Raw genomic sequence first — 24,288 nt, forward strand, 5'->3', positions numbered from 1 at the left:
CACAGTACATTACCCCCAAGGGGCTCTCGTGCCTCCCCTGTCCCTCTAAAAACTACCCCTGTTGGTGTCGATGCATGGGTCACACTTCCGCAACCCGCTACCCATTCCATACCACCACAACCTTGCTCACCCACACCTCGCACCTCTCCCATCACCGGACCCTCTCGCTCGCACCCTCGTTCCATACCCTCCGGACCAGCCATACACCTCACTCTTGGCCTCTCACGAACATCCGGGTCTATCTCGACCCCCAAGCTTATTAAATCACCTGGCGCATCATACGCACGACCATATTGGTCACCACTTACACCGGGTCCTCTTTCTCTTCGCTTCTCCTCCATCACCTGCGAATCCCTCATCCGCTTAATGAGCACATCATCACGATCCGAACACAGACTTTGGACCAATTCTTTTACTTCCTCCTTTATCTCTTTCTTATCCTCTCTCCGTCGCTTCTTAATTTCGCTCACCCCTTCTTCCACTTCTTCTAATTTCTGCTTCACCTCCTTCATCTCCTCGTGCGCCCCCTTAAGTTCTTCCTCTAACTCCACCTTATTTTTTTCTATGTGCTCCCGCACCTCCCGCTCTTTAACCTCCATCACCTCTACCACCTTGTTCATTTTCCTCGTCAGGTCCTCGTGTACCGTCTGACACTCTTTTTTAATTACCCCTACGTCCTTTTTCATCTCCTTCTGTGTCGATTTTAAACCCTCTATTACCACTGTGTTCTTCTTTACCTGTCCCCCAACTCCTTTTGTCCCACTGTCAGTTGTTCTACTCCCAGCGTCAACTCCTCTATACCACCTTGCAATTTTACAGTCCCCTTTCTCACCTCCTTCTCCATGCGCTCCTTACAGTGCCTCACCTCCTCGCGCACTCCTCCGACCTCCTCACTCACACCTCTTCTGATCTCCTCTCCCATCACTTGCATCTCCTGCCCAGATGCCACCCTCATCTGCTCCATTTCCTCCCTGTGAGCATCCAATTTAGTTTCTACCCCCATTCTGACCCCCTCTATCTGCTGCCCCATTTTTTTAACTTCCCTTTCCGCTTGGTCCCTCATGTCCCTCAATTTGCCTTCCATACTGTTTTCTAACCCCTCTAACCCCTTTTTCATCCCTTCCATTTGATTCTCTTGAGCGGCCATTCTGTTTTCTACCCCCGTTAACCCCTCCTGTATTTCCCCTAATCTATTGTCTAATCCCTCAAATTTGTTTCCTAATCCCTCTATTCTACTCCCTAACCCTCCGATCTGGGCCCCCATGTCCTCCCTCAATTTCTCGCTATTGGACCCCATCCTTTGTTCTAACCGTTGGCTATTGGCCCCCATGTCCTCCCTCAATTTCTCGCTATTCTGGGCCATAAGGGCCTTCATTTGTATTAAAAAAAGGTTCAAATCTACCAGCGGCGCTGCTACGGTCGCGGGCGCGGTCGCCGTAGCCATCTGCGAGGCGCCATTTTGCGCGCCCGTAACCTCGTGCGCGAGGACGCCATTTTGCGAACCTGCCGCCCTCGCTGCTTCGCTCTCCTCATGTCCCTCAATTTGGTCCTGGATCGACCCTGCCTCACTCTCCTCTACCGGAACCCAGCCGTCTTGATCTGCCATAGCGCGACTTTCAAAATTCGGGTTTTTATTTTAAAACAAAACAAATTTCACACTGCTTGTAATTTTGAGCGCGTTAAGCGCGCTTCGGGTCCAATCCCACTTCCCGACACCAATTGTTACGGACACGACTTAAGATGTTGTGATGGGCCGAGCGGAATGGCCGCCGTGTTCGCACAGTTTACCCGATTACACTTGAACGTTGGCCAAATCGCGCTACGCTAAATCAATGATGGAAAGGACACAACGACTGGGATAAATGAAACGACGCAAGGGGTACAGTTCTCAAGACCTCCGGAGGAGGATATAATTGGTGGGGGAGAAAAGGGGTAGATTACAAGGTATGAGGTAAAGCACAGAAGAGATAGGCACTTAGACACAATCTTATCTATCCCAGACAGACCACAGACAAACGGAACAAGACTGACTTACACAGGGATTGATGGCAGGGAAGGACAGGCAGTCGATAGCGCAAGGTGCACCTTGGCTCAGGGACAGGATACAGCTCAGTCCAGTCCAGAGATGCGGGGCGGTGTCACAGCGCTCGGAGATGGCGTCTTCTCTGTCCAAGCTGAGGGCGCATCTGACATCACCTCCCCCTTCCTGCGCATGCTCAGCGGGGAGTGACACGCCCTCGGCTCGTTGGCTCCGCCCCAGATGGGATTGGTCCGCCGCTTCTATTGGGTGCGGGGGGTTACCGGGCTCCGCCCTTGATGAGGAGCTGACAGCGAGCCCCTACGTGGTAACCCCGTCGAGCACATGCTCGATGGCGGCTCATTGGAAAGGCTTGGTGCCCTTTCAACACCCCCTACCAACCAAGCCGGAGTGAGGACGCGCACTCCCCGCGCCGCCGCCGCTGTTGTTGTTGTTGTTGTTGAACCGTGAGGAAGAGCTGCGGGGAGGTATTGGGAGGTCCTAAACTTCCTAACGGTGCCATACAATCACATTCTGGTGCAACGAAGAGTCAGAATTAATGGAAACGAGTCCTTAACTGACATAGACTAAGAATAACTAGCAAGATGTCCTATAGTTGTCTACGTGAGATGCGGTGGACCTGGATGCGACATTTAATGGGGGAAATAGGGGGAGGTCGGGTCTACAGAGTGTTGTTTACAGAAAATGGGACTAGGGAATGGGGGAATGGGGATAGTTGGGAAGTATGGAGGAAATAGGGGAATATTTACAAGCGGATATGGATGGAGGCCAATCTCATATCCGCAACAATATATATATATTGTTATAGATCGCGGTTAGGATGTTATAGACCGAGCGGTGGTTTAAAACCGCGACCTAACAAAACTCACCCGATTCCACCCGAACGTTGGTTGTATCGCACCCTAGCTGCTCAATGAGGGAAAAGACAAAAGCGACGCAATGCAAGAGGAAAACGGAGACAAAAAAAGGTTTGAAATACTACTACATTTATTCCTACTATTTACACACAAGCAAAAAGACAGATGTCACGTTTATTTACAAGCACAAGACGCAGGTGACACAGTGCAAATTTAGCTTACCTACAGACTTAACTTATATCCCAGGACAGAACAAACAGAACGCTGACTCACGCGGGGAATGCCAGGGATGGCAGAAGGTGGATGGCTGGCGGGAGAGAAAAGGTCCAAGGGGGGGTCTTGCAGCTCAATCGTGCGTTTGGCAGCCGCCGTTCCTTTTTGTTGGCCCTGCTCCAAACCGCCGTTCAGGCCCCCTTTTGCGGTTGCCGGGTGTCGCTGCTGCGGCGGCCTCCGTCCGCTGCGTTCCCAGGACTTGTCTCACTGGTCTGGTCCCTCAACCCTCAACCCTCAACTCTTTCTTGCTTCTCTCACTTCTCACCACCGACTCCTCTCTCTGGCAACCGACTGTGACCAACTCCTTGCAACCAACTCCTCCTCTCTTCACAACCCTTCTTTTTCAAACCCAGAGTGTATCTCTCTTTCTTCTTCTTCCTCCTCAACCACTTCCGGTTGCACCCTTTTTATAGCGCCCCCAGCGATCACGCCCCCGGCGCTTTGGACACGCCCATCGGGGCGCTCACCTCGGCCCTGGCTGGTCGCACGACCCTCGGGCTCCGCCCCGGACGACGACGGGCGGGCGCGCCCCTCCCCTCCTCTGACGAGGTGGAGACACGCCTTTCTTCCCTGACTCGAGCCTCGTGGTCAATGGCGGTTATTGGAGGGGAGGTGATTGGGAATCGAGGGCTCAGCAATGACGAGAGGGGATGTAATATGGCAATCGAGGGTCGGCAATCACGAAAGGGGGATGTGAAGGAAATGGGGATTTTTGGGGATGGGAATGAAAGGGGATCTATTCTCTTTCACTGGTGCAATGGAGTACTTTTAATTAATGGGAGACACAGCCTTATCCTAAAACACAGAATAAGAGATAACTATCAAAAGAAAAGATATATCGTGTCCTGCATGTATGTTTTTTATGGACTAACTACGGGAACGCCCTTTGACCTTTATACAACCACAACGGAGGGAGGAGGGGTGATATTTACAACAACCTTTTACAACAACCTTTTACAACATTTTACCACCACAACAAAATAAAAAAACATTCTCATATTCACAACAATATACTGTATATTTATATTTGACTAACACCCTCCTGCCACACCTTTCCCTGTACCCATCAATAGCATCCCCCCACCACTCCTCAACCTGGTGTCTTCCATTGATTCTGTTGTTATGCCAGCTCCATGTCGAGGGATCCCCTTCACACCATCCGTGGCAAATCTCATCACATTAGCAAAGCAGTAATAATAATACAACCACTTATTTTGTGGCCCCAATTAATACCACTTTCTTGTGGGGTCAGCCAGAGACATTTTTGGCCGGCCATGTTTTTTGACAAATAATTTGGCCAGTCCTGAGGTTCAATTCAAGGTGGCAGTTGTTTGTAATATGGTCAGGGTGCTGGTAGAAACTTGCCTACTCCTTCCGTAATACACTGTGGGATTTTTAACTTCCGTCCCTTCATGCTAGCAGATGGGGCACATGGTGTAACGTCCGCCTGAGTGACTGCACACATTGATTCATTGCCCTGCATGGCAATCTTATGTATTATGTATACTTCCTCTGCATCATCTGTTGGGACAAAAATAATAATAACAATAATAATAATCATCATCATCTATAGTTATAAAGCATTAACTGTTTCATGTGCAATAGTTCGCTTGTTTGTCTGTTTCCTTGTTTGCCGACCCCCTTATAGCTTTTGGGTGAACTCGACCAACCTTTGCTGGTTGACTGATACTCAATGGCCCCAGGGAGTGTCTTAAGAGGTTGGCGTCACAATCCTTCGGGAAGTTGGGGGAAAGGGGAGTGGGGTTATGTGGTTGGGGAGGAGTGGTGGTGTTCGTGACCAATGTTCATACTTTCACTGAAAGTCACAAGCGTGTAATGTGCAGCTGTATAAACAGGCTTTGAGAAAGAAGGTTTAAAAATATCATCCATTGGATGAACGGTGTCGATGGAGCATCAAAAGTTTAAAGCCTTGTAAATCAGGCAAAGAGAGGGCATACATACATACAGCTGTCTGGAAGGCAAGCTTTAAAGGGATGAAAGATGGGCCTGACACCATGCTCAGTGAACCCCTTTTTGAAGAACATCAATGCCATGCGGTACAGGGGGTGTCAATATAATGTATACAGAATTTATATTTCAGATTTAATTAAATATTGCAGAGAGTGGCGTGGTTGAGGTTACTACTACCCAACAGATGGCATTTATAGAACTAGTAACGGTACCCACCCTACGAGCGGGGCTTCAATTGGGAGGCCCAAATGAAAACGCAAAATATCAGAAATTGAAGGATTTTATTTTATTTTAAACGATTTATATAAACATCCGTTAAATCATATCACATGCAAATCATCAAAATCTAAACAGTATTTGTAGAATTTCAATAAAAGCCACATCACTGTTCATATCGGTAAATATTATTCCATCATGTTTGGAAAAACTGGAGAATTGGAAAATTGGAAAAACAGTATAGCCTTTTTTACTCCAGGGGGTCCCAGGATTACCCACCCAAAATATCGTTGCGATCGGATCAGCCATTTTTGTGGTAACTGGGAACAGACGGACGGACAGACATTTGGTGAATTATAGTAAGAAGATTGCATTTCATCAGTCAGCTGTTACACATGGACATGCAGAACCACAAGATCGTATAGGTTTTGATATATAAAGTCTGTATACATTATTTACATTGAGACACCCGGTTGTGTTTTCACCCCTGTCTGTCTGTTTGTGAACAAATATCTCAAAAGTTTTGGACGGATTCGGACGAAACCTGGTGGACAGGTTGTGTGTGTGACGAGGACGAATCAATTCCATTTTGGGGAAGATCCGAATTACGGATCCAGATCAGAGAAGTTGAATTACTTTTTTAAGTGAATCGTCACCATTGAGCGATAAGCCCAAAAGCGATATATAACATGGTGTTTAACAAAATTATGGACGAGTTATGACTAAACTTGGTGGATGAGTTGGTTCGGTGACAAGAACAAGCCGATTAGATTTTGTTCAGGTCCGAATCCAGATCCGGCCTATCAGTGGGATACAAAACATAAACTGTTCAGCCTGGTGGAGGTGTGCTCTCTACCGAGTGACGTTCTACTGTAATGTCTGTATCCCTCATCCCTATCTCCTCCAACTTCATATATCGTGTTTGGGTGAATTTGTTAGTAATAGCAATGTACAAATAATAATTAATATCACCCTACGTCCCCTCTCTCTACCACACTCCTCCATGAGCATTGGCTTCCTCACAAACTGTTACACATCTAGCATTGTGGACTTGAAGTCATTGGAGGTGTTAGTCATTTGAAGGCCCCAAACACAATGGTCTCCCAATGGGGGCACCTGTCGTCGTCGTACTAAAATGCGCAATTTGGTGTCTGTTTGTCTGTCTGTCTCTGCATGTCTGTGGCCAATGCATTCGATACCTAATTGTCCAAACTTTCCAGGGGGACTAAATGTGTCATCAGATGAGGGTTGTAGCTACTTTGTTTGCCTCTGCTCTCCCTCCAGGGTTCAGAAGGTGACGCTGACGCAAATTCCCCACCGCTTGTGGTGTTGTGAAAATGAAGTTAATTTTGGGTGATTTTTAAACCATTTGCACCTTCTCTTGAGCTACCTTTCGCTTTTCAGCACCTTTGGGCTAATTTTGTTTCATCTCTGGGTGCTCCAACACACTTCTGATTAAACCAATACCGCAACGTTCTGCCGTGGGTTAGTCCGTTTACGAATGAGGGGTTGTTTTCTCTACCTAACCTGCTTTCTCTACTAACCTCACCCCCTGATTTTGTAAGTGTTGACTAGCTAAACAACAGGGGAAGTACCCCCACCCCAATTATTCACGTGACATTTGTCTCATTGAGTTGGAGTGTTCCTTTTGCGCTGTGTTTAACCCCACTCACAAGTTGATGTGTTTTGTCAGCAAAGTGAGACTGCCCCACTGCCAACATCACCACCATCTTCAATCACCATCACCACCACCCTCCGGCCCCCGTTTCGAAAGTTTGTTGTTATTGTTGTTGTTGATCGCCTTGGATATTGTAAAAACTGTGTCATGAGATAGGAACTTCCTGCCCACAAAGTCATTTGTGAAAGATCTAATCATTGGCAAAGCATTTTAAAAGAAAGTTGTGGTTTGGAAAGCATTTGTGGTTTGGAATGTGGTTTGGAATGGAAATTGCCGTCGGTGGAAGACAAGTCCACCAATCCTTACCTTCTCACTTTTCCGGCTTGTAGAAGTAAACATAGAAACAAACCATTTCTGTTAGTGTAGTGAAAGCATCATAGTTGGCAGGAAGGCCTCGAGCTGTACATGCCCCCTTCTGATCCTGGGTTCGAATGTCGACCCAGGTATAAACTGTGTCATCCTGGTGTTTCGCAAGCAGGGCATCTCGTTAATGTGTGTGCCGTCCTCTGAATGGACTATAAGCTGGCTGTCCTGTCTGCCGGTTGGTGGACGTTAAAGATCCCACGGTGTCCTTCACAGACAGTCGACGAGCTATCCCAGGTACCCTGGACGAATTTACAGATTCCTGCCCTGCCCACCACTGGCAAGGCAATGGCGGTCGCGGTGCTGCTTTGGGAGCAATGAACCTCCTCTCGGAAGAAAGAAAGACAGTTAAAACATCGTCACCATATGTTATTGCAATATAGTACCTTTCCTGTCTGAAAGCTGTTATGTTTTAATACCAAAAGTTGTGTCGCAGTTGATCCCAACATTTTGCTTAATTCAAAAAAAAGAAAATACCGCATATGTGCCCGGTGCATTTGATAAGCATCCTCTCCTCTTCCCCAAAAATCTTCCGCTCAGGCTGCGTCTCTTCCAGAAGTTCCACACGTTCCGTATCCTGGTGTGCGGTGGGGATGGCAGTGTGGGCTGGGTACTCTCTGAGATAGATCAGCTGAGCCTACACAAGCAGGTGGATATGGAGTGGTTAAAATACTGTGGTTAAAATTAAATTAAATTAAAAATAAATTAAAGTTAAAATTAAACTGTGGTTAAATACAAGTTGGCTGTTTATGATTCGGCATTGCATTACCTGCCAAGATGTATTCAATATGCACAACACCTTGCACGTTTTACGTGTTACACGTGACCATTGCCGTAGTGGCAGATAATGTATGAAGACATTTTGTATTAAGTCGTTGGACCTGAACTGTGCTATTTAAGGGAGCAAACCGGCCTAATCGAGTTTTTGCTCTCTTCCTGCCATATTGTGAAAACATCGGGTGATGCTTCTGGTGTGGTGTCCTGGCAAATCAAATGAGGGAAAGCAGTTAAGTGGAGATGAATGAGGATAATATTAGATGAAGAGGAAATGAGAGGTTGGCAGGTAAAGGTGGAAAATCTTGTGCTTGTGATGGGAGACACAACCCAAGTGTACTAATGGAGATCGACTGAAGTTGATTTGCCTTTGTCTCGTTCACTGATGGTTGTTTGAAATGATAGATTTGTTTAGGCCATAACCTGTGATGAAAAATAGGGATGAAGGGGGGTAAGGGCCAACTGCTTGGTCGTTCACTACGACTCCTCTCTGTCATGTTCCCATCTTGTGTTCTATGGTAGTGCCAGATGGGGGTGCTACCACTGGGTACAGGAAATGACTTGGCACGTGTGCTGGGGTGGGGTTCGGCCTGCGACGATGATACCCAGCTCCCTCAGATCCTCGAGAAGCTGGAGAGGGCCAGTACGAAGATGCTCGACCGGTAAGTTATCGGATAAAGATAATTTATTTGGAAAGACAATTGAGACTTGCAAAGTGCACTTTAAAAAACGAGGTTTACTTTTGATGGGCCTGGATGTGCTTGCGGAAGCGGAAATGGGAAGTTTGGGAGAAAAAGGAGAATTTTTTTGCTTAACCCGATGCAGCTACCTACTGTATGTGGTGAGGGATGTCCCGTGCCAAAGGTTGGTTCGCTAACATCGTAGAGGAATTTTTTTCCCTAAAAGACCCTCTCCAGCTAATCGGTGTTATCTAAAATGCAGCTCTTTCTGAAATTCTGCGCTCATTCCATAATTCTGGAAATTGTTCTAGAATCGTCCTTGGCCCTTTTCTGGTTCTTTTTCTTCTGAACATTTCCGCACAACAGCACTTGTGTATTATTACCTTCGCAAAAGCGGAAGGTTATGTTTTGATCGCTGTGTATTTATTTGTATGTCTGTGTGTGTGTGTGTGTGTATGTTATTCGCATAACTCAAAAAGTATTCAACCGAATTGCATGAAATTTGGTGGGATGATTGGTTATTATACGGGACACATTTGATTAGATTTTGGGAGCAATCGGGTCAAAGGTCAAGGTCAAGGTCACGAAAAGGTCAAAATCGTATTTTTACCATAGCGCGGTCAATTTTTATCCAATTGGCATGCAACTAATGCCAAAATGTTCAGAATTCAATGCCCGATCTTGTGATATACGACATGACCCAGTGAAGACATTACCCTTGTTAGCGGTTGGGGGTCAAAGGTCAGGGGGGTCACGACCTTGCAAAATGTGCGTTTTTTGTCATAACTCGGTCAATTCTTATCCGATTTGCATGAAATCAGCACCAAACTGTTCACTGTTCTGTTCCCTACACTCCCATGCCAAGTACAGAACAGTAGCTGCGGCGAAGGTATGCGCTCTACCGAGTGCCCGTTCTAGTTCCATCTGTAATCGTGAACACATTTTTAAAATGCCTTTCTCTCGATGGTGCCCTTTCAAGTTTTGCGAATGAGTAAACAATTACACAAAGGAAAAATCCATTCCGGCACGGATATTGGTAGTTGGGATTGCCGAGTTCACCGAGATGATCGAGTCTCATCGGCTGGCCTCTGGAGACCAGTTTGTCTTGACCATGTTGGCTCGATAAACCCTTTGGAACATTGAGTACCGTGAAATGGGGTGAATAGGGACAGCAAGGTGAATAGGGACACAAACTGAAAAAAAGTTCGGAAACTTTTTTCGCTGAAAATTGATAACCATACTGATTTGTTGATATTTTGGTTGAAAGTGTTCTCTTGTTTTTAAAAAAAAGCAACTTATAGTCCCGATTAACCCCATAGCGGGGATCTCGCGAGATCTCGGAGACGGTGGGAGGGATTTTCGAAGCTCCACACGGTCTCCACGTTTTTCGAAGTTAAGTCTGTTCACAATTGTATTTTGTCGAAACTGTATTTATCTTTCGGTGTGTGAAGTTATTGTGTGCAACTTTGGTTGTTTCTCGGTGTTTATCTTTCATAAATTGATCGTCTGTTTGCCGTGTCGTGTCTTGAGGCCTTGTACAGTGTGCACTGTACAACCTTGAGGCTTTGTTTTTCTCTCAGCGGTCCGTCGTTTGTGATCCAATAACTTTCGTTCTCTGTATTCCCAGGCTTTTCACCCATAGCCTACTTCCTTGTGTAAATCTCAACTCCAAAAAAAACAAAAAAAAAAAAACAAAAACATTTCCTTCTCTGTTCTCATTCGTTTATTCATTCTTATTCGTTCGTTCGTTCTTCGACCACGTGTTTCTCCCCCATTTCCCCAGATAGTCTTCACTCATTAACCTTCAATGTTTACACTTTCCCCTCAAGTTATGTATTCCGTCATATTTTATAACACCTTTTTCTTCTTCTTCTTTAAAAGGCTGCTTTCGACTTGCTCACCAAATCAATTCATCCCAAAAAAAATATCCATCTCCTATAGTGCCTTTTTTCTACATTCCCTAAACTCTCCTGCACTCCATCCTCCATCCAGCGTCCTTAAACGTATTTTTAACTCGAAGGTCACAAGAAACTCATTTTGCAATAAATGTTCGTTTCCCATAAATCGTACACTTTCAAAAATCCAATCTCACCCCTCCCCTCCAAATCTTCCCCATAACCCCTCCCCTCCAAATCTTCCCCATCACCCCTCCCCTCCAAATCTTCCCCATCACCCATCCCTTTCAAATCTCCCCCCTTGCCCCCTCCCTCCTAAACTGCCCCCTCCCTCCTAAACTACCCCCTCACCCCTCCCCGCCAAGACGCCCCCTCGCCCCTCCCCTCCTAGACTCCTGCCTCACCCCTCCCCTCCAAATCTCCCCCATATCCCATCCCTTTCAAATCCCTCCCCTTGTCCCTTCCCTCCCAAACTCCCCCCTCACCCCTCCCCTTCAAATCTCCCCACCCTCATTGCTTCTCAATTTCCCCCCTCTCACTCCCCCTCCTCAAAGCGTCCTCCCCGCTTCTTCCCCCTTCAAACTCTCACCTCCATCTCCCCCAACCTTCTGCCTCGCTCTTCCCCCTCCTCAAATAACACCTCATTGTGGCTCACCCAATCACCATCAAACCTTTTGTCCGCCCCATCCTTCCCTTTCTCCGAGCTATTCTGAAATCTCTGACACACCTTCAACAGCTCTCCCTATCTCTTCCACCTCTTCCACATCTTACCCTACCCCTCCTCCCCCCTGTTCTGTATCTGATGCTCCCCCTTCCTCTTCATTAACGGTATGGACCTCAAACATCCGGGGCCTTCGTTCAAACTTAACTGATCTCTCCATACAGGTTGCTTCTGTCAAACCAGACGTGATCTGCTTAACAGAAACTTTCCTCCTTTATGATGTCTCTGATTCCATAGTATCTCTCCCGGGCTACTCCCTCCTCCGGTATGATAGACCTGAGCCTCGTCCTGGAGGCGGGGTTGCTATCTTTATCAAAAACTCTCTTCCTCACTCGCCCTGCACTGCACTCTCTCCACCTCACCCCCAGGAATACCTCTGGCTACGGCTTCCCCTTCGCTCCCACCTCTTGTTCATATGTGTGTTGTACCGTCCACCAAACAGTGATGACTCCATCTACATCTCGCTGTCTGATGATATGGACCAACTTCTATCTACTCATCCCAACTCTCTCTTCCTCATATGTGGTGATTTCAATTGTCACCATGCCAGTTGGCTGGGTGTGGGTACCTCTCTCACCAGCCATGGCTCTTCAGCAAAGGACTTCTGCGACTCACTGGGACTGACACAATCTGTCAATTTCCCGACCCGGATCTCAGTCAACGGAACATCTTCTCTTCTGGACTTGGTTATGACTAACTTCCCTGAAAATGTCTGCTGCTCTTCTTCTGCTCTGATCGGATCATCTGATCATGTCCTTGTTAAAGTGGACATCTCTCTGACCATCCTCAGGGAGCCTGCTCAGCGTCGACGAGTCTGGCATTTCACTCAGGCCAACTGGCACGGTCTTCAAGCAGCCATCAATCATCTGGACTGGTCTCCCATCTCTACCACCTCTGACATCAACTCATCCTGGGAATTCTTCCAAAGTAAATTGCTCTCTCTCATGCACAGATTTATCCCATCTCGTCTTCAGTTGTCATACCCTTCCTCCCGTCCATGGTACACGGAATCTTGTGGTGAGGCTGTTGCCCAGAAACAACTTGCCTTCGTCTCCTGGAAAGCAAATCCAACGGAAGGAAATCTCATTTCCTTTCACAAAGCCCGAAACAAGTGTGTGTCCACCCTCAGGAGAGCCAGGAAACAATATCTCTCCGTTCTCAAGACCGAACTCTCTTATCTGTCTCCCTCTTCCAAATCCTGGTGGCGTCTGGTCAAATCCGTTTCTGGTGTTTGTTCCCCCTCCATCCCCTCCCTTACCTCAAACGGCTACACAGCTGACTCCGCACGTGAAAAAGCTGAATGCCTCAACTCTGTGTTTGCCTCTAAATCTTGTGTCCCAAACCCATCCCTCTCTGTACCCACCATACCCAGTCGTACCCTGCTGCTCCTGGACTCCGTGTCCTTTCCTCCTGACAAGGTGGAAAAGTTTCTGTCAACCCTCGACTCTGATTCTGCAACTGGACCCGACGGCATCAGCCCACGGGTCCTAAAATCCTGCTCTGCTGCTCTATCTCACCCTCTCTCTGTTCTCTTCACCCTCTCTTTTGCTCAAGGTCAACTGCCATCTGCTTGGAAATCAGCCAACATCACCGCTTTGCACAAAAAAGGTGCAAAAACATAACCTTGCAACTACAGACCAATCAGTCTGCTCCCAATTATCAGCAAAGTCATGGAATCCATCATTGCTTCGGATATGAAATCTTTCCTCTTCTCCAATGGCTTGATCTCTGATCATCAATTTGGTTTCAGACCAGGTCACTCTACTCTGGACATGCTGCTTCTGCTGTCTCAACAATGGATGGAGGTCCTCAATGCCAAACAGGAAATTAGAGCTGTCTCCCTCGACATATCACGTGCCTTCGACACGGTCTGGCACCCCGCTCTGCTCACCAAACTCTCCTCCTTTGGTATCCATGGAAATCTCCACGCATGGCTGGCGGACTTCCTCTCTAGTCGTCGTCAACGTGTGACCCTGAATGGGTTTCTCTCATCTCCTCTTCCTGTTCAGGCTGGAGTTCCCCAAGGCAGTGTTCTGGGCCCCGTGCTTTTTCTGGTCTTCATCAATGATCTCTCTGACTCTCTCGAAAATCCTCTCTATCTCTTTGCTGATGACTCCACTCTCTGCCGCTCCATTCCTCTTCCCTCAGATCGGCAGTCTGCTGCCTCCTCACTCTCTGAAGACCTGGACAAAATCACAGACTGGTCAAACAAGTGGAACATGTCTTTCAATCCTGACAAATCTCACACTCTTACTATGTCTCTCCGAAAAGATCGACTGGACAACCCTCCCATCTACTTTCTCAACAATCCTCTCCAAGAAGTTCTGTCGCTCAAGATTTTGGGTCTCACTATCTGCCATGATCTTTCTTGGGAAAACCACATTTCCAAGCTGGCCTCCAAAGCCAGTCGCCGACTGGGCATCCTCCGTCGTGCGAAGTCCTTCCTCGGCACACCTGAGCTCCTCACCACATACAAGGCTTTCATCCGCAGCTCAATGGAATACTGTTCTCCCCTATGGGCCGGTGCTCCTGCCTCACACCTAGCTCGGCTTCACGCTGTTGAAACCAAAGCTTTCAGAATTATTGGAATCTCCCGCGATGAAGCTATCTCTGAGGGCCTTTCACTCACTCACCGCAGGCAGGTAGGTGGTCTTTCTGTCTTCTACCGACTCCTCTCCGGCCTTGCACCCCCAGCTCTCTCTGTGCTCTGTCCCCCAAATATTCCTACAGGTCGCACAAGATCTGCCAGCAACCCTCTGATGGTTAAACTGCCGAAATCTCGGCTTTCTGCTCACCTTCACTCTTTCATTCCTCTTTTCTCCCGCCTCTGGAACAAACTCCCTCACTCTCTTCAATCCCACTCCACCCTCCAGGTCTTTAAAACAGCTGTTCACCACCATCTCTTCTCTTCCCCCATCCAAAACCTTGATCTTTTCTACCCCCGCTAATTCACCCCAGATCCACCTTGTTTGAAATTCCAACTTCTTTCCTGGAAGTCCTGGCAGTGTCCATATGTTTTTTTACCTCTCCCACCGCCCCCTTCCCATGCCCCCCCCCCAAAGCCCTCGCCCTCTCTCAGATCTCTCGATGTCTCCATGTCTCTCGGTCCCTGCTCTAAAATGTTGTGTTTGTGTCCTTCCCCCTCTCTCCCCATCTTATCTACCGCTCCCGATGTTATATGTTTTATGTGTCGGTTTGTCTTTCTGTGTGATTAATGTTCGCTCTTTCACGAGCCTCGATCTTGTATACAACAACAACAAAAAAAAAAAAAAAAATAGGATTTTTATGGCTGTCCCTATTCACCCCGTTTTACGGGTGAATAGGGACAGTCACTAATACAGAAAAATAATAATCAAGAAATAGGGACAGTTTGGAGAAACCTTTTATCCCATATTTTTTTTCATTGGCACGATGGTTTATATTATGGGTGCATATTATGCCTATCCATCTGAGCGATCAATTTAGCAATAGGTTGGAAAGTCAGGATTGTTTCTTGATTAGTATTTTTTTGTATTAGTGACTGTCCCTATTCACCCGTAAAACGGGGTGAATAGGGACAGCCATAAAAATCCTATTTATTCCTATTTAACCCATATATGGGGTTAATCGGGACTATAAGTTGCTTTTTTTAAAAAACAAGAGAACACTTTCAGCCCAAATATCAACAAATCAGTATGGTTATCAATTTTCAGCGAAAAAAGTTTCCGAACTTTTTTTTCCAGTTTGTGTCCATATCCACCTTGCTGTCCCTATTCACCTTGCTGTCCCTATTCACCCCATTTCACGGTATAACGTTTAGAGACGCTGTTTGTCGATATGCAAACAAAATGTACGCTGCGACGCAACTTTGTCGTTGTTCTTTTTACCCCTTCATTTTGTGGTGAGGGCAGGAGATGGCAACCTGTAGAATTACAAAAGTTCTAAAATAGAATCAATGGATGAGGGCGAGACTACCGGAAGTAAGCTGTAACACGTGCCCTTTTGTGGTTCGTTTTCAACGTATCCAATCACGTGACTGTTGTCGCGAAGGGTGCACTCACCGGAAGTTACGTAGGTCCGCGGGCGCCTATAGTAATAATTTGGGAATGGACTTTGCATTTGTTAACATTTCGGATGTACATACCTAATCCTCAGCATGTGCTCTGTGCTGATGTACTGGCTAATGCTAGCCTGGTGACCTGAGATGCCCTTTCGAGATTAAACATCCCAGTCTAATGAGTTACAGAATGAACTAGAATGGACACTCGGTCGAGCGTATACCTTCGCTAGGCTGAACAAGCTATGTTTTGTATCCCACTGATAGGCCGGATCTGGATTCGGATCTGAACCAAAATCTAATCGGCTTGTTCTTGTGATCGACACAACTCGTCCCCCGAGTTTATTCATAACTCGTCCATAAATTTTTAAAATACCATGTTATTTATCACTTTTCACCCAATCTCTCAATGGTGAAGAATCACTTTAAAAATTAAATAACTCTCGTATCCGAATCCATATTCAGATCAGATCTTCACCAAAATCGAATCGATTCGTCCTTGTCACATACCCACCCAGTCTGCGAAGTTTCGTCCAAATCTGTCCATAACTTTTTGAAATAACGTGCTACTGTGGTGCTGTGCATACACGACTCGATTGCCAGAGAGGTAGGCCACAACGCGTTGGTACAAACAGAGTCTTTATTAAGAGCTCGCACTTCAGCACTGGGCGGGCTCGAGCTTAGAGCCCGCATATATGTCCCGAGGCCACGCCTTGTCCCCGGGCGTGGCCGATCGGTCGAAAGGCAGGGCATGCGCTTTCGTTCCCCGCCTGGACGCTCGCGCCACCCACTGGTGCGCGGAATTATTGTCCCTTGTGCCCGCCACACGTGCCCCCCCAGAATTCCCGCGCACCTGAAGGGTGAGTTTGCGGGGAAGCCGGATGACCCGGCCGAAACGCCCCCTGGCGATGGGTGCAGGGCTGGGGGGTAGCGGGACGGCGGGTCTGGGAGGTGCCGGGGGTCCGACCACCGGGGGGCGGCCTCGACGCGGAGGCAGAGCTGCTTGCAGGGGGTGGTCCAGATCGAGTTGGGCTGGCTTGAGGCGGTCCACGGAGATGCGATCCGGGGCACCGCCAATGTCGATGGTGAAATATTTGTCCCGGTGGGCGTCGTGCCGTAGCGGTGCCCGGTGGGCGTCGTGCCGGACGAAGACGTACTCCGCCGTGCGAAGCCCCGGGCCGACGTGGGAAGACGGGCAACCGTGGTGTGCCATTGGCACCGGGGCGAACCTCCGGGCGGTCTCCTGAAGGGCGGAGCGCTGTTGCGCCGCGGACCAAGGAGCCGTGGAGTCGGGGATAAATTCGCCCGGTACCCGCAGTGGTTGCCCGAAGACCAGCTCCGCCAAGGACACGCGCAGGTCATCCTTGGGCGCCGTCCTGAGGCCCAGCAGGACCCAGGGGAGCCTGTCGGCCCAGCTGCCGTCGTGGAGGCTGGCCCGGAGCGCGGCCTTCATCGAGCGATGAAAGCGCTCGCACAGGCCATTGGCCTGGGGGTGGTAGGCCGTGGTGTGGTGTAGTTTCACACCGAGCCCTTGCGCCACCGCAGCCCAGAGCTCCGAGGTGAACTGGGGGCCGCGGTCGGACGAGATGTCCGAGGGGGCACCGAACCAGGCAACCCAAGTGGCGATGAAGGCTTGCGCCACATCAGCCGCAGACGTCGCTGCCAATGGGACGGCCTCCGGCCACCGTGTGGTGCGGTCCACCATGGTGAGGAGGTGGGTGAAGTGGGGCACGAAGCGGTGGTAAAAATTTACCATGCCCATGAACTCCTGGAGCCCCTTGATCGTGCGGGGTCACGGGAAATCCCTGACCGCCTCCACCTTGGCCAGTAAAGGGACGGCCCCGTGCCTGGTGATGCGGTGCCCCAAGAAGTCGATGGTGGCGATGCCGAAACGGCACTTTGCGGGGTTGATGATTAGGCCATGCTGGCCCAGGCGTTCGAAAAGCGTGCGGAGGTGGAGCAGGTGCTCCTCCCGGGACGCGCTCGCGACTAGGGTGTCGTCCAGGTAGACAAAGAGGAAAGGTAAGTCACGCAAGACGCTGTCCATAAGCCGTTGGAACGCCTGGGCCGCATTCTTCAACCCGAAAGGCATTCGCAGGAACTCGAAGAGGCCGAAAGGGGTGATGACGGCCGTCTTCGGGACATCACCCGGTTGTATGGGGACCTGGTGGTAGCCCCGGATGAGGTCCACCTTGGAAAACACGGTCGTGTTTGCCAACCGGGCGGAAAAGTCCTGGATATGCGGGACCGGGTGGCGGTCGGGGGTGGTGGCATCATTGAGCCGGCGGTAGTCCCCGCACGGCCGCCACACCCCACCGGGCTTCGGCACAATGTGCAGAGGGGAAGCCCAAGCGCTGTTGGAGCGCCATACGATCCCCAGCCGCTCCAGCGTGGCGAACTCCGCTTTCGCCACAGCGAGCTTCGTGGGTTCGAGTCGGCGTGCCCGGGCGTAGACCGGCGGCCCGACCGTGGGTATATGGTGCTCCACCCCGTGCTTAACGGCCACCGCTGAGAAGGTGGGCTGCGTGAGGGCCGGGAAAGTGGCTAGGAGGCGGGTAAAGTCGTCCACTGCCGGAAGCGTGCAAACTAAACTCACCGGGACAGAACCTTCCAGCAAGCCGTTTGGCGAGCCGCTCGGTGAGCCGCTCAGTGAGCCGCTCAGCGAACAAGCGAGCGAGCTGAAGGTTTCGGCCTGGACGAGACGTCTGCGCTTCACGTCGACCAACAGCCCATGCGCACATAGGAAGTCCATGCCCAGCAGGGCCATTGGCACGCTGGCGGTCACGAACGACCATTGAAAGCGCTGCCCTCCAAACCGCAGTGAGAGGCAACGCTTCCCGAATGTGCGGATGGGTGTACCATTGGCGGCAAGCAAAGCGGGGCCCCGGCCCGCGGCTTGCTTGTCGGACGTGGAGGTGGGGAGGACGCTTACCTGCGCTCCTTTGTCACAAAGGAAACGGCGCCCGGACAAGGTGTCCGTGATGAACAGGAGGCTGCCGGAATGGCCGACGCTCAGGGCCACTAATGAGCGCCGGCCCGGTCGTTTCCCGACCCGTCAAAAGAGCACGGCAGGCGACACGTTTTAGCCTTGCGGCCGAACCTGGCGTGGTAGTAGCACCAGGTTTATGGCGGTGACGGCCGCGGCGGCCGTGGTGGTGGCGGTGGCGGTAGTGGGCGGGGCGCAGCAGCGGCCACGAGGGAAGCCGGGGGCGCTGTAGCCTCTGCCCCGGGATCCACTACGGCAGCACCGTAAACCGACTGCGTGACGCAGGCCGCGAAAAACTTGTCGGCCTCTCCGGCCAGGGCGCGGGGTTCCGTGATTTTGGAACCGGCCAGCGCCAGGCGCACCTGTATCGGTAGCTGGCGGAGGAAAAGTGCGCGAAACAAGAAATCCGGGCTCTGGTCTCCAAGCAGCGACAGCATGTAATCCATCCGGACAGATGTTCATGTGTCGCTGAGGGCGGGAAGGTCCAGGAGGCGGCCGGCCCGTTCGATCTCCGTGAGCCGAACGTGGCGAGGAGGAGATGTTTGAGCGCCTCGTACTTGTTGTCGCCCGGCGGGCGCCGAAGGATGGACACGACTCGGGCGGCAGTGCCGGGCCCGAGGGCGGCGACCACGTGGTAGTACCGGGTCTCGTCTGCCGTGATGCCTCGGAGCTGAAATTGAGCTTCGGCCTGCACAAACCAAACGTCGGCTTGTGCTTCCCAAAACTCCGGGAGTTGACGGCGACGGCGTTGGTAGCCATGGCGCGTTCGGGGGTCAGCAACGGCTGAACCAACCGTGGTCACCAGTGTGGTGCTGTGCACACACGACTCAATTGCCAGAGAGGTAGGCCACAACGCGTTGGTACAAACAGAGTCTTTATTAAGAGCTCGCACTTCAGCACTGGGCGGGCTCGAGCTTAGAGCCCGCATATATGTCCCGAGGCCACGCCTTGTCCCCGGGCGTGGCCGATCGGTCGAAAGGCGGGGCATGCGCTTTCGTTCCCCGCCTGGATGCTCGCGCCACCCACTGGTGCGCGGAATTATTGTCCCTTGTGCCCACCACACTACTGTATATATCGACTTTAGACCTTTCACTCAATGGTGAAGAATCACTTAAAATTTTATGATCTGGATTCCAATCTTCACCAAAATTGAACCAATTCTTCCTTGTCACATACGCTACCTCTCCGCCAAATTTCGTCCGAATCTGTCCTCAATTTTTTGAGATATCTTGTTCACAGACAGAGAGACCAACAGACAGGGGTGAAAACATAACCTCCATCCACCTTTGGTGTTGGAGGTAATAACTCGTCTTGCAGGTGAAGGCTCATGTCGATCGGCGCCGGTGAACAGGTAGAACAGCAGATAAAATCAACAAGACATTGATTGATGTTTCCTAACATCCATGCAAAGCAAGAAGAAGCTGACGTTTCGGGCATTAATGTATGCATGTTGGACTGTGAGTCAATGATGAGTCCTGCCCGCAGGTATGCAACAATTTATATGAAGGGAAGAGGGTGCGGAGGATGGGATGGGGGTTCTTAAACACTATTTTCTTCTCCAAAGATATATGGACCTTTTTTTTTTTTTTTAACAGGCTATTGTTTAAATTTAAACAATAACAACAGGTTATTGTTTTAACTAGAAGCAAAATTAGTTTTTTTGGGAAATTCTCAGACATTTGATTCTATAAGGCTAGCAAGTGAATTCAGACAAGACAGCTGGCTCACCATTCTCTTTCTTAACCCTCACCAGGTGGAGCATCATGTCATGTGAATCACATAATGCTCGGGATCCCATAGCTACAGATGCGGTTTCATTGGTGCCGGAAGAAGATGCTGACGAGTCGAAGGTGAGTTCCATTCCATCATTCTGATTCCTTCTCAAACTCTCTCTTTTTTTCTTTCTTTTTTTTTTTGCTTTCCTACCTTGAATTGCATTCTTCGATCCTCATCTTTGAGCAACCTATCACAACCCACCCTGTTTTTGCACCTCTTTCTGCATTCCAGATTCAGGCACACATTGCTTCCTATGAGCTGTCGGTGGCTGAACATCTAACCAAGATTCTAAACTCGGACCAGCATGCTGTGGTCATCTCCTCTGCCAAGTATGTGATTTCACGTGGAAGCTGTGTGTCTGATTTGAATGATGAGCACAAAGGATCAGGAGTAAACGGCTTTCAGCTCAGTAATTTTCAAGAGTTTGGGTGATGTGAATACAAGTGAAGTACTTTATTTGCAGAAAATTTAAATATAAAACTCCGAGGCTCTCTCGAAGTGTCCTGAATTTGTAATTGCTCGCTCATCACCGCCCCCCTTCCGTCTACTCCATCCTAGGGTTTTGTGTGAGACTGTGAAGGACTTTGTGGCCCAGGTAGGGAGAGAGTATGAACAGACAACTGACAACCAGCAGGAGGCTGAGATAATGGCTGTAAAGGTACGCTTCCACCCCTGCATCACAACTGAGTTCAGCACACCTCACACCACCACATTCTGGAAGAGCATCTGATGCACATTGGGGTGGAGTCTTTTGATGCCTTATCAACATGCCATTGCCGGGTGTGGGAGTACAAACAACTCCATGCCTGCTGAGATTTAACCAGCTGATTTGCGAAAGACTTCAAACATTGCAAATGTTTTCGCAATGGGCAGTGTTTGCGCTTTACCGTATCTGCTTTATCTCAACGTTTCTATTTTTATTAACTGGATGTTATAAAATACCGAAACAGAGGAGACTGAACAAACTGTGAACTGCCATTGTAGTAGAGACCAATGAGTGGCCACGTCATGAACTAGAACGGGCCCTCAGTAGAGCGCATACCTCCGCCAGGCTGAACAGTTTATACGATTTGTATCCCACTGATAGGCCAGACCTGCATCGGAGCCTGAACCAAAATCGAATCAATTCTTCCTTGTCACACACCCAATCTGTCCACCGAGTTTTGTCCGAATCAATCCGTAATGTTTTGAGATATCCGTCTTGTCAAAATCTGTTTCTGGTGATTGTTCCCCCTCCATCCCCTCCATTAACTCAAACGGCTACACAGCTGACTCCGCACGTGAAAAAGCTGAATGCCTCAACTCTGTGTTTGCCTCTAAATCTTGTGTCCCAAACCCATCTCTCTCTGTACCCACCGTACCCAGTCGTACCCAGCTGCTCTTGGACTCTGTGTCCTTCTCTCCTGACAAGGTGGAGAAGTTTCTGTCAATCCTCAACTCCGATTCTGCAACTGGACCACACGGCATCAGCCCACGGGTCCTAAAATCCTGCTCTGCCATTCTTTCACACCCTCTCTCTGTTCTCTTCTCCCTCTCTTTTGCTCAAGGTCATCTGCCAACAGCTTGGAAATCGGCAAACATTATCGCTTTACACAAAAAGGTGCAAAAACATAACCTTGCAACTACAGACCAATCAGTCTGCTCCCAATTATCAGCAAAGTCATGGAATCCATCATTGCTTCGGATATCAAATCTTTCCTCTTTTCCAATGGCTTGATCTCTCATCATCAATTTGGATTCAGACCAGGTCACTCTACTCTGGACATGCTGCTTCTGCTGTCTCAACAATGGATGGAGGTCCTCAATGTCAAACAGGAAATCAGAGCTGTCTCCCTTGACATATCACGTGCCTTCGATACGGTCTGGCACCCCGCTCTGCTCACCAAACTCTCCTCCTATGGGATCCATGGAAATCTCCACGCATGGCTTGCGGACTTCCTCTCTGGTCGTAGTCAACGTGTGCCCCTGAATGGATTTCTCTCATCTCCCCTTCCTGTTCAAGCTGGAGTTCCCCAAGGCAGTGTTCATGGCCCTGTGCTTTTTCTGGTCTTCATCAATGATCTCTCCGACTCTCTGGAAAATCCTCCCTATCTCTTTGCTGATGACACCACTCTCTCCCGCTCCATACCTCATCCCTCAGATCGGCAGTCTGCAGCCTCCTCACTCTCTGCAGACCTGGACAAAATCACAGACTGGTCAAACAAGTGGAACATGTCTTTCAATCCTGACAAATCTCACACTTGCACTATGTCTCTCCGGAAAGACCGTCTGGACAACCCTCCCATCTACTTTCTGAACAATCCTCTCCAATAAGTTCTGTCACTCAAGCTCTTGGGTCTCACAATCTGCCATTATCTTTCCTGGGAAAACCACATTTCCAAGCTGGCCACCAATGCCAGTCGCAGACTGGGTATCCTCCGTCGTGCGAAGTCCTTCCTTGGCACACCTGAGCTCCTCACCACATACAAGGCTTTCATCCGCAGCTCAATGCAATACTGCTCTCCCCTCTAGGCCGGTGCTCTTGCCTCACACCTAGCTCGGCTTCACGCTGTTGAAACCAAAGCTTTCAGAATCATTGGAATCTGCCAGCAACCCTCTTCTGGTGAAATTGCCAAAATCAAGACTCTCTGCTCACCTTCACTCTTTCATTCCTCTTTTCTCCTGCATCTGGAACAAACTCCCTCCCTCTCTTCAATCCCACTCCTCCCTTTAGGTCTTTAAAACAGCTGTTCACCACCGTCTCTTATCTTCCCTCATCCAAAACCTTGATCTTTTCTGCCCCCGTTAATTCACCCCAGATCCACTTTTCTGAAATACCGACTTCTTTCCTCGAAGTCATAGCTGTGTCCATGTGTTTATTTTTTTACCTCTCCCACCCTCACCCCCCTTCCCACGCCTCCTCCCCCCAAGCCCTCTCCTTCCCACAGACCTCCCGATGTCCCTGCTCTCAAATGTTGTACTTGTGTGCTTCCCCCTTTTCCCCCATCTTGTCTCCCGCTCCCTTTATTTTGTCTTGTATGTCCGTTTTTTTTTGTCATTAATGTTAGCTCTTACACGAGCCTCGATCTTGTATACAAAAAAAAAAAAAAAAAAAAAAATCCTGCTCACAGACAGAGAGAGGACAAATGGGCAGACAGCGGTGAAAACATAACTTTTGGTAATAAACTTTTGAATGGGCAGAGAGAGATATGTGCACTGGATAGGGTAGTTTGTCATTGTTCGGAAAGAAATTAATACATAAAATTGAGTGTATTACGCGAAAACGTCAGTAAATTGATAAGGAAGAGCAATAATGGACAGACACCAACCTGACGAATCAGTATCTTTGCCAGCTGTTGTTCAAAAGAAGATAAGATACTTTTCACTTCAAGAAACAGCAACAACATGGGACCTTGCTTTTAGTAAGGGAATTTTATGAGATATTTCACAAATCTGTTAACTAAATTGTTACCAAAAAATTTCTTCACCAATATGTTTGTAAAGGTGTGTAATAACATGTGTTAAAATGTTGAAGTTCAACTCCCGTGGGAAACCCAGAAAAAAAGCTGTTGAATTCGGGTACCGAAAAATTATTTTCGAGAATTTTTTTTTTTTAAATCGGCCCTTAAGTAACTTATGAGGGGTCAAATAAGGGTTTTTCATGATTCTGAGTTGATTGTTAACATTTATCCAAGATATTAACATTGATCCAAGATAAGACTTCAGCAGGTGAAAACCACCCAACCTTGGAATGACGGGTAGATTTGCCTGCTTTATTATATTCACAGCCTTCAGCCAAATCGGAAGATCAAAGGTCACTATAGCGACCCCAGCGCGCCGTATGCACTCTTTCAGAGTGGTGAAGATGGTGTTGAGGTCATTAGGGTCTCCTTCAATAACTGGGAGGAACTCGATCTGTGTGCTCTGCTTTGCATCATTAGCATGGATTCTCTTCATCCAGCCATTCCAGTTGGAGTGTGGGAACTCAGGATCGTTGGCTTTGATCACCCACCCCGCTGCCCAGAGTGTGTCACCTGGAGTGAGG

The 24,288-nt window shown here is 48.9% G+C and overlaps 1 protein-coding gene across 15 annotated transcripts in view; it reads left to right on the forward strand.

The window, feature by feature from the left end:
* The window catches only part of DGKD (diacylglycerol kinase delta), a 193,300-nt gene that overhangs the window by 115,701 nt on the left and 53,311 nt on the right, over positions 1-24,288 (forward strand). For all 15 annotated transcript variants that reach the window (XM_068117345.2, XM_078777884.1, XM_068117347.2 and 12 more), the window contains 5 exons: positions 7,937-8,045; positions 8,693-8,832; positions 20,242-20,338; positions 20,496-20,593; positions 20,823-20,922. In XM_068117345.2, coding sequence (XP_067973446.2) covers positions 7,937-8,045; positions 8,693-8,832; positions 20,242-20,338; positions 20,496-20,593; positions 20,823-20,922 — 544 coding nt within the window. The remainder of the gene's footprint in view (positions 1-7,936; positions 8,046-8,692; positions 8,833-20,241; positions 20,339-20,495; positions 20,594-20,822; positions 20,923-24,288) is intronic.

The sequence above is a fragment of the Myxine glutinosa genome, chromosome 5 (assembly GCF_964187855.1).
Source record: "Myxine glutinosa chromosome 5, kmMyxGlut1.1, whole genome shotgun sequence".
In the NCBI taxonomy this organism is placed as follows: domain Eukaryota; kingdom Metazoa; phylum Chordata; class Myxini; order Myxiniformes; family Myxinidae; genus Myxine; species Myxine glutinosa.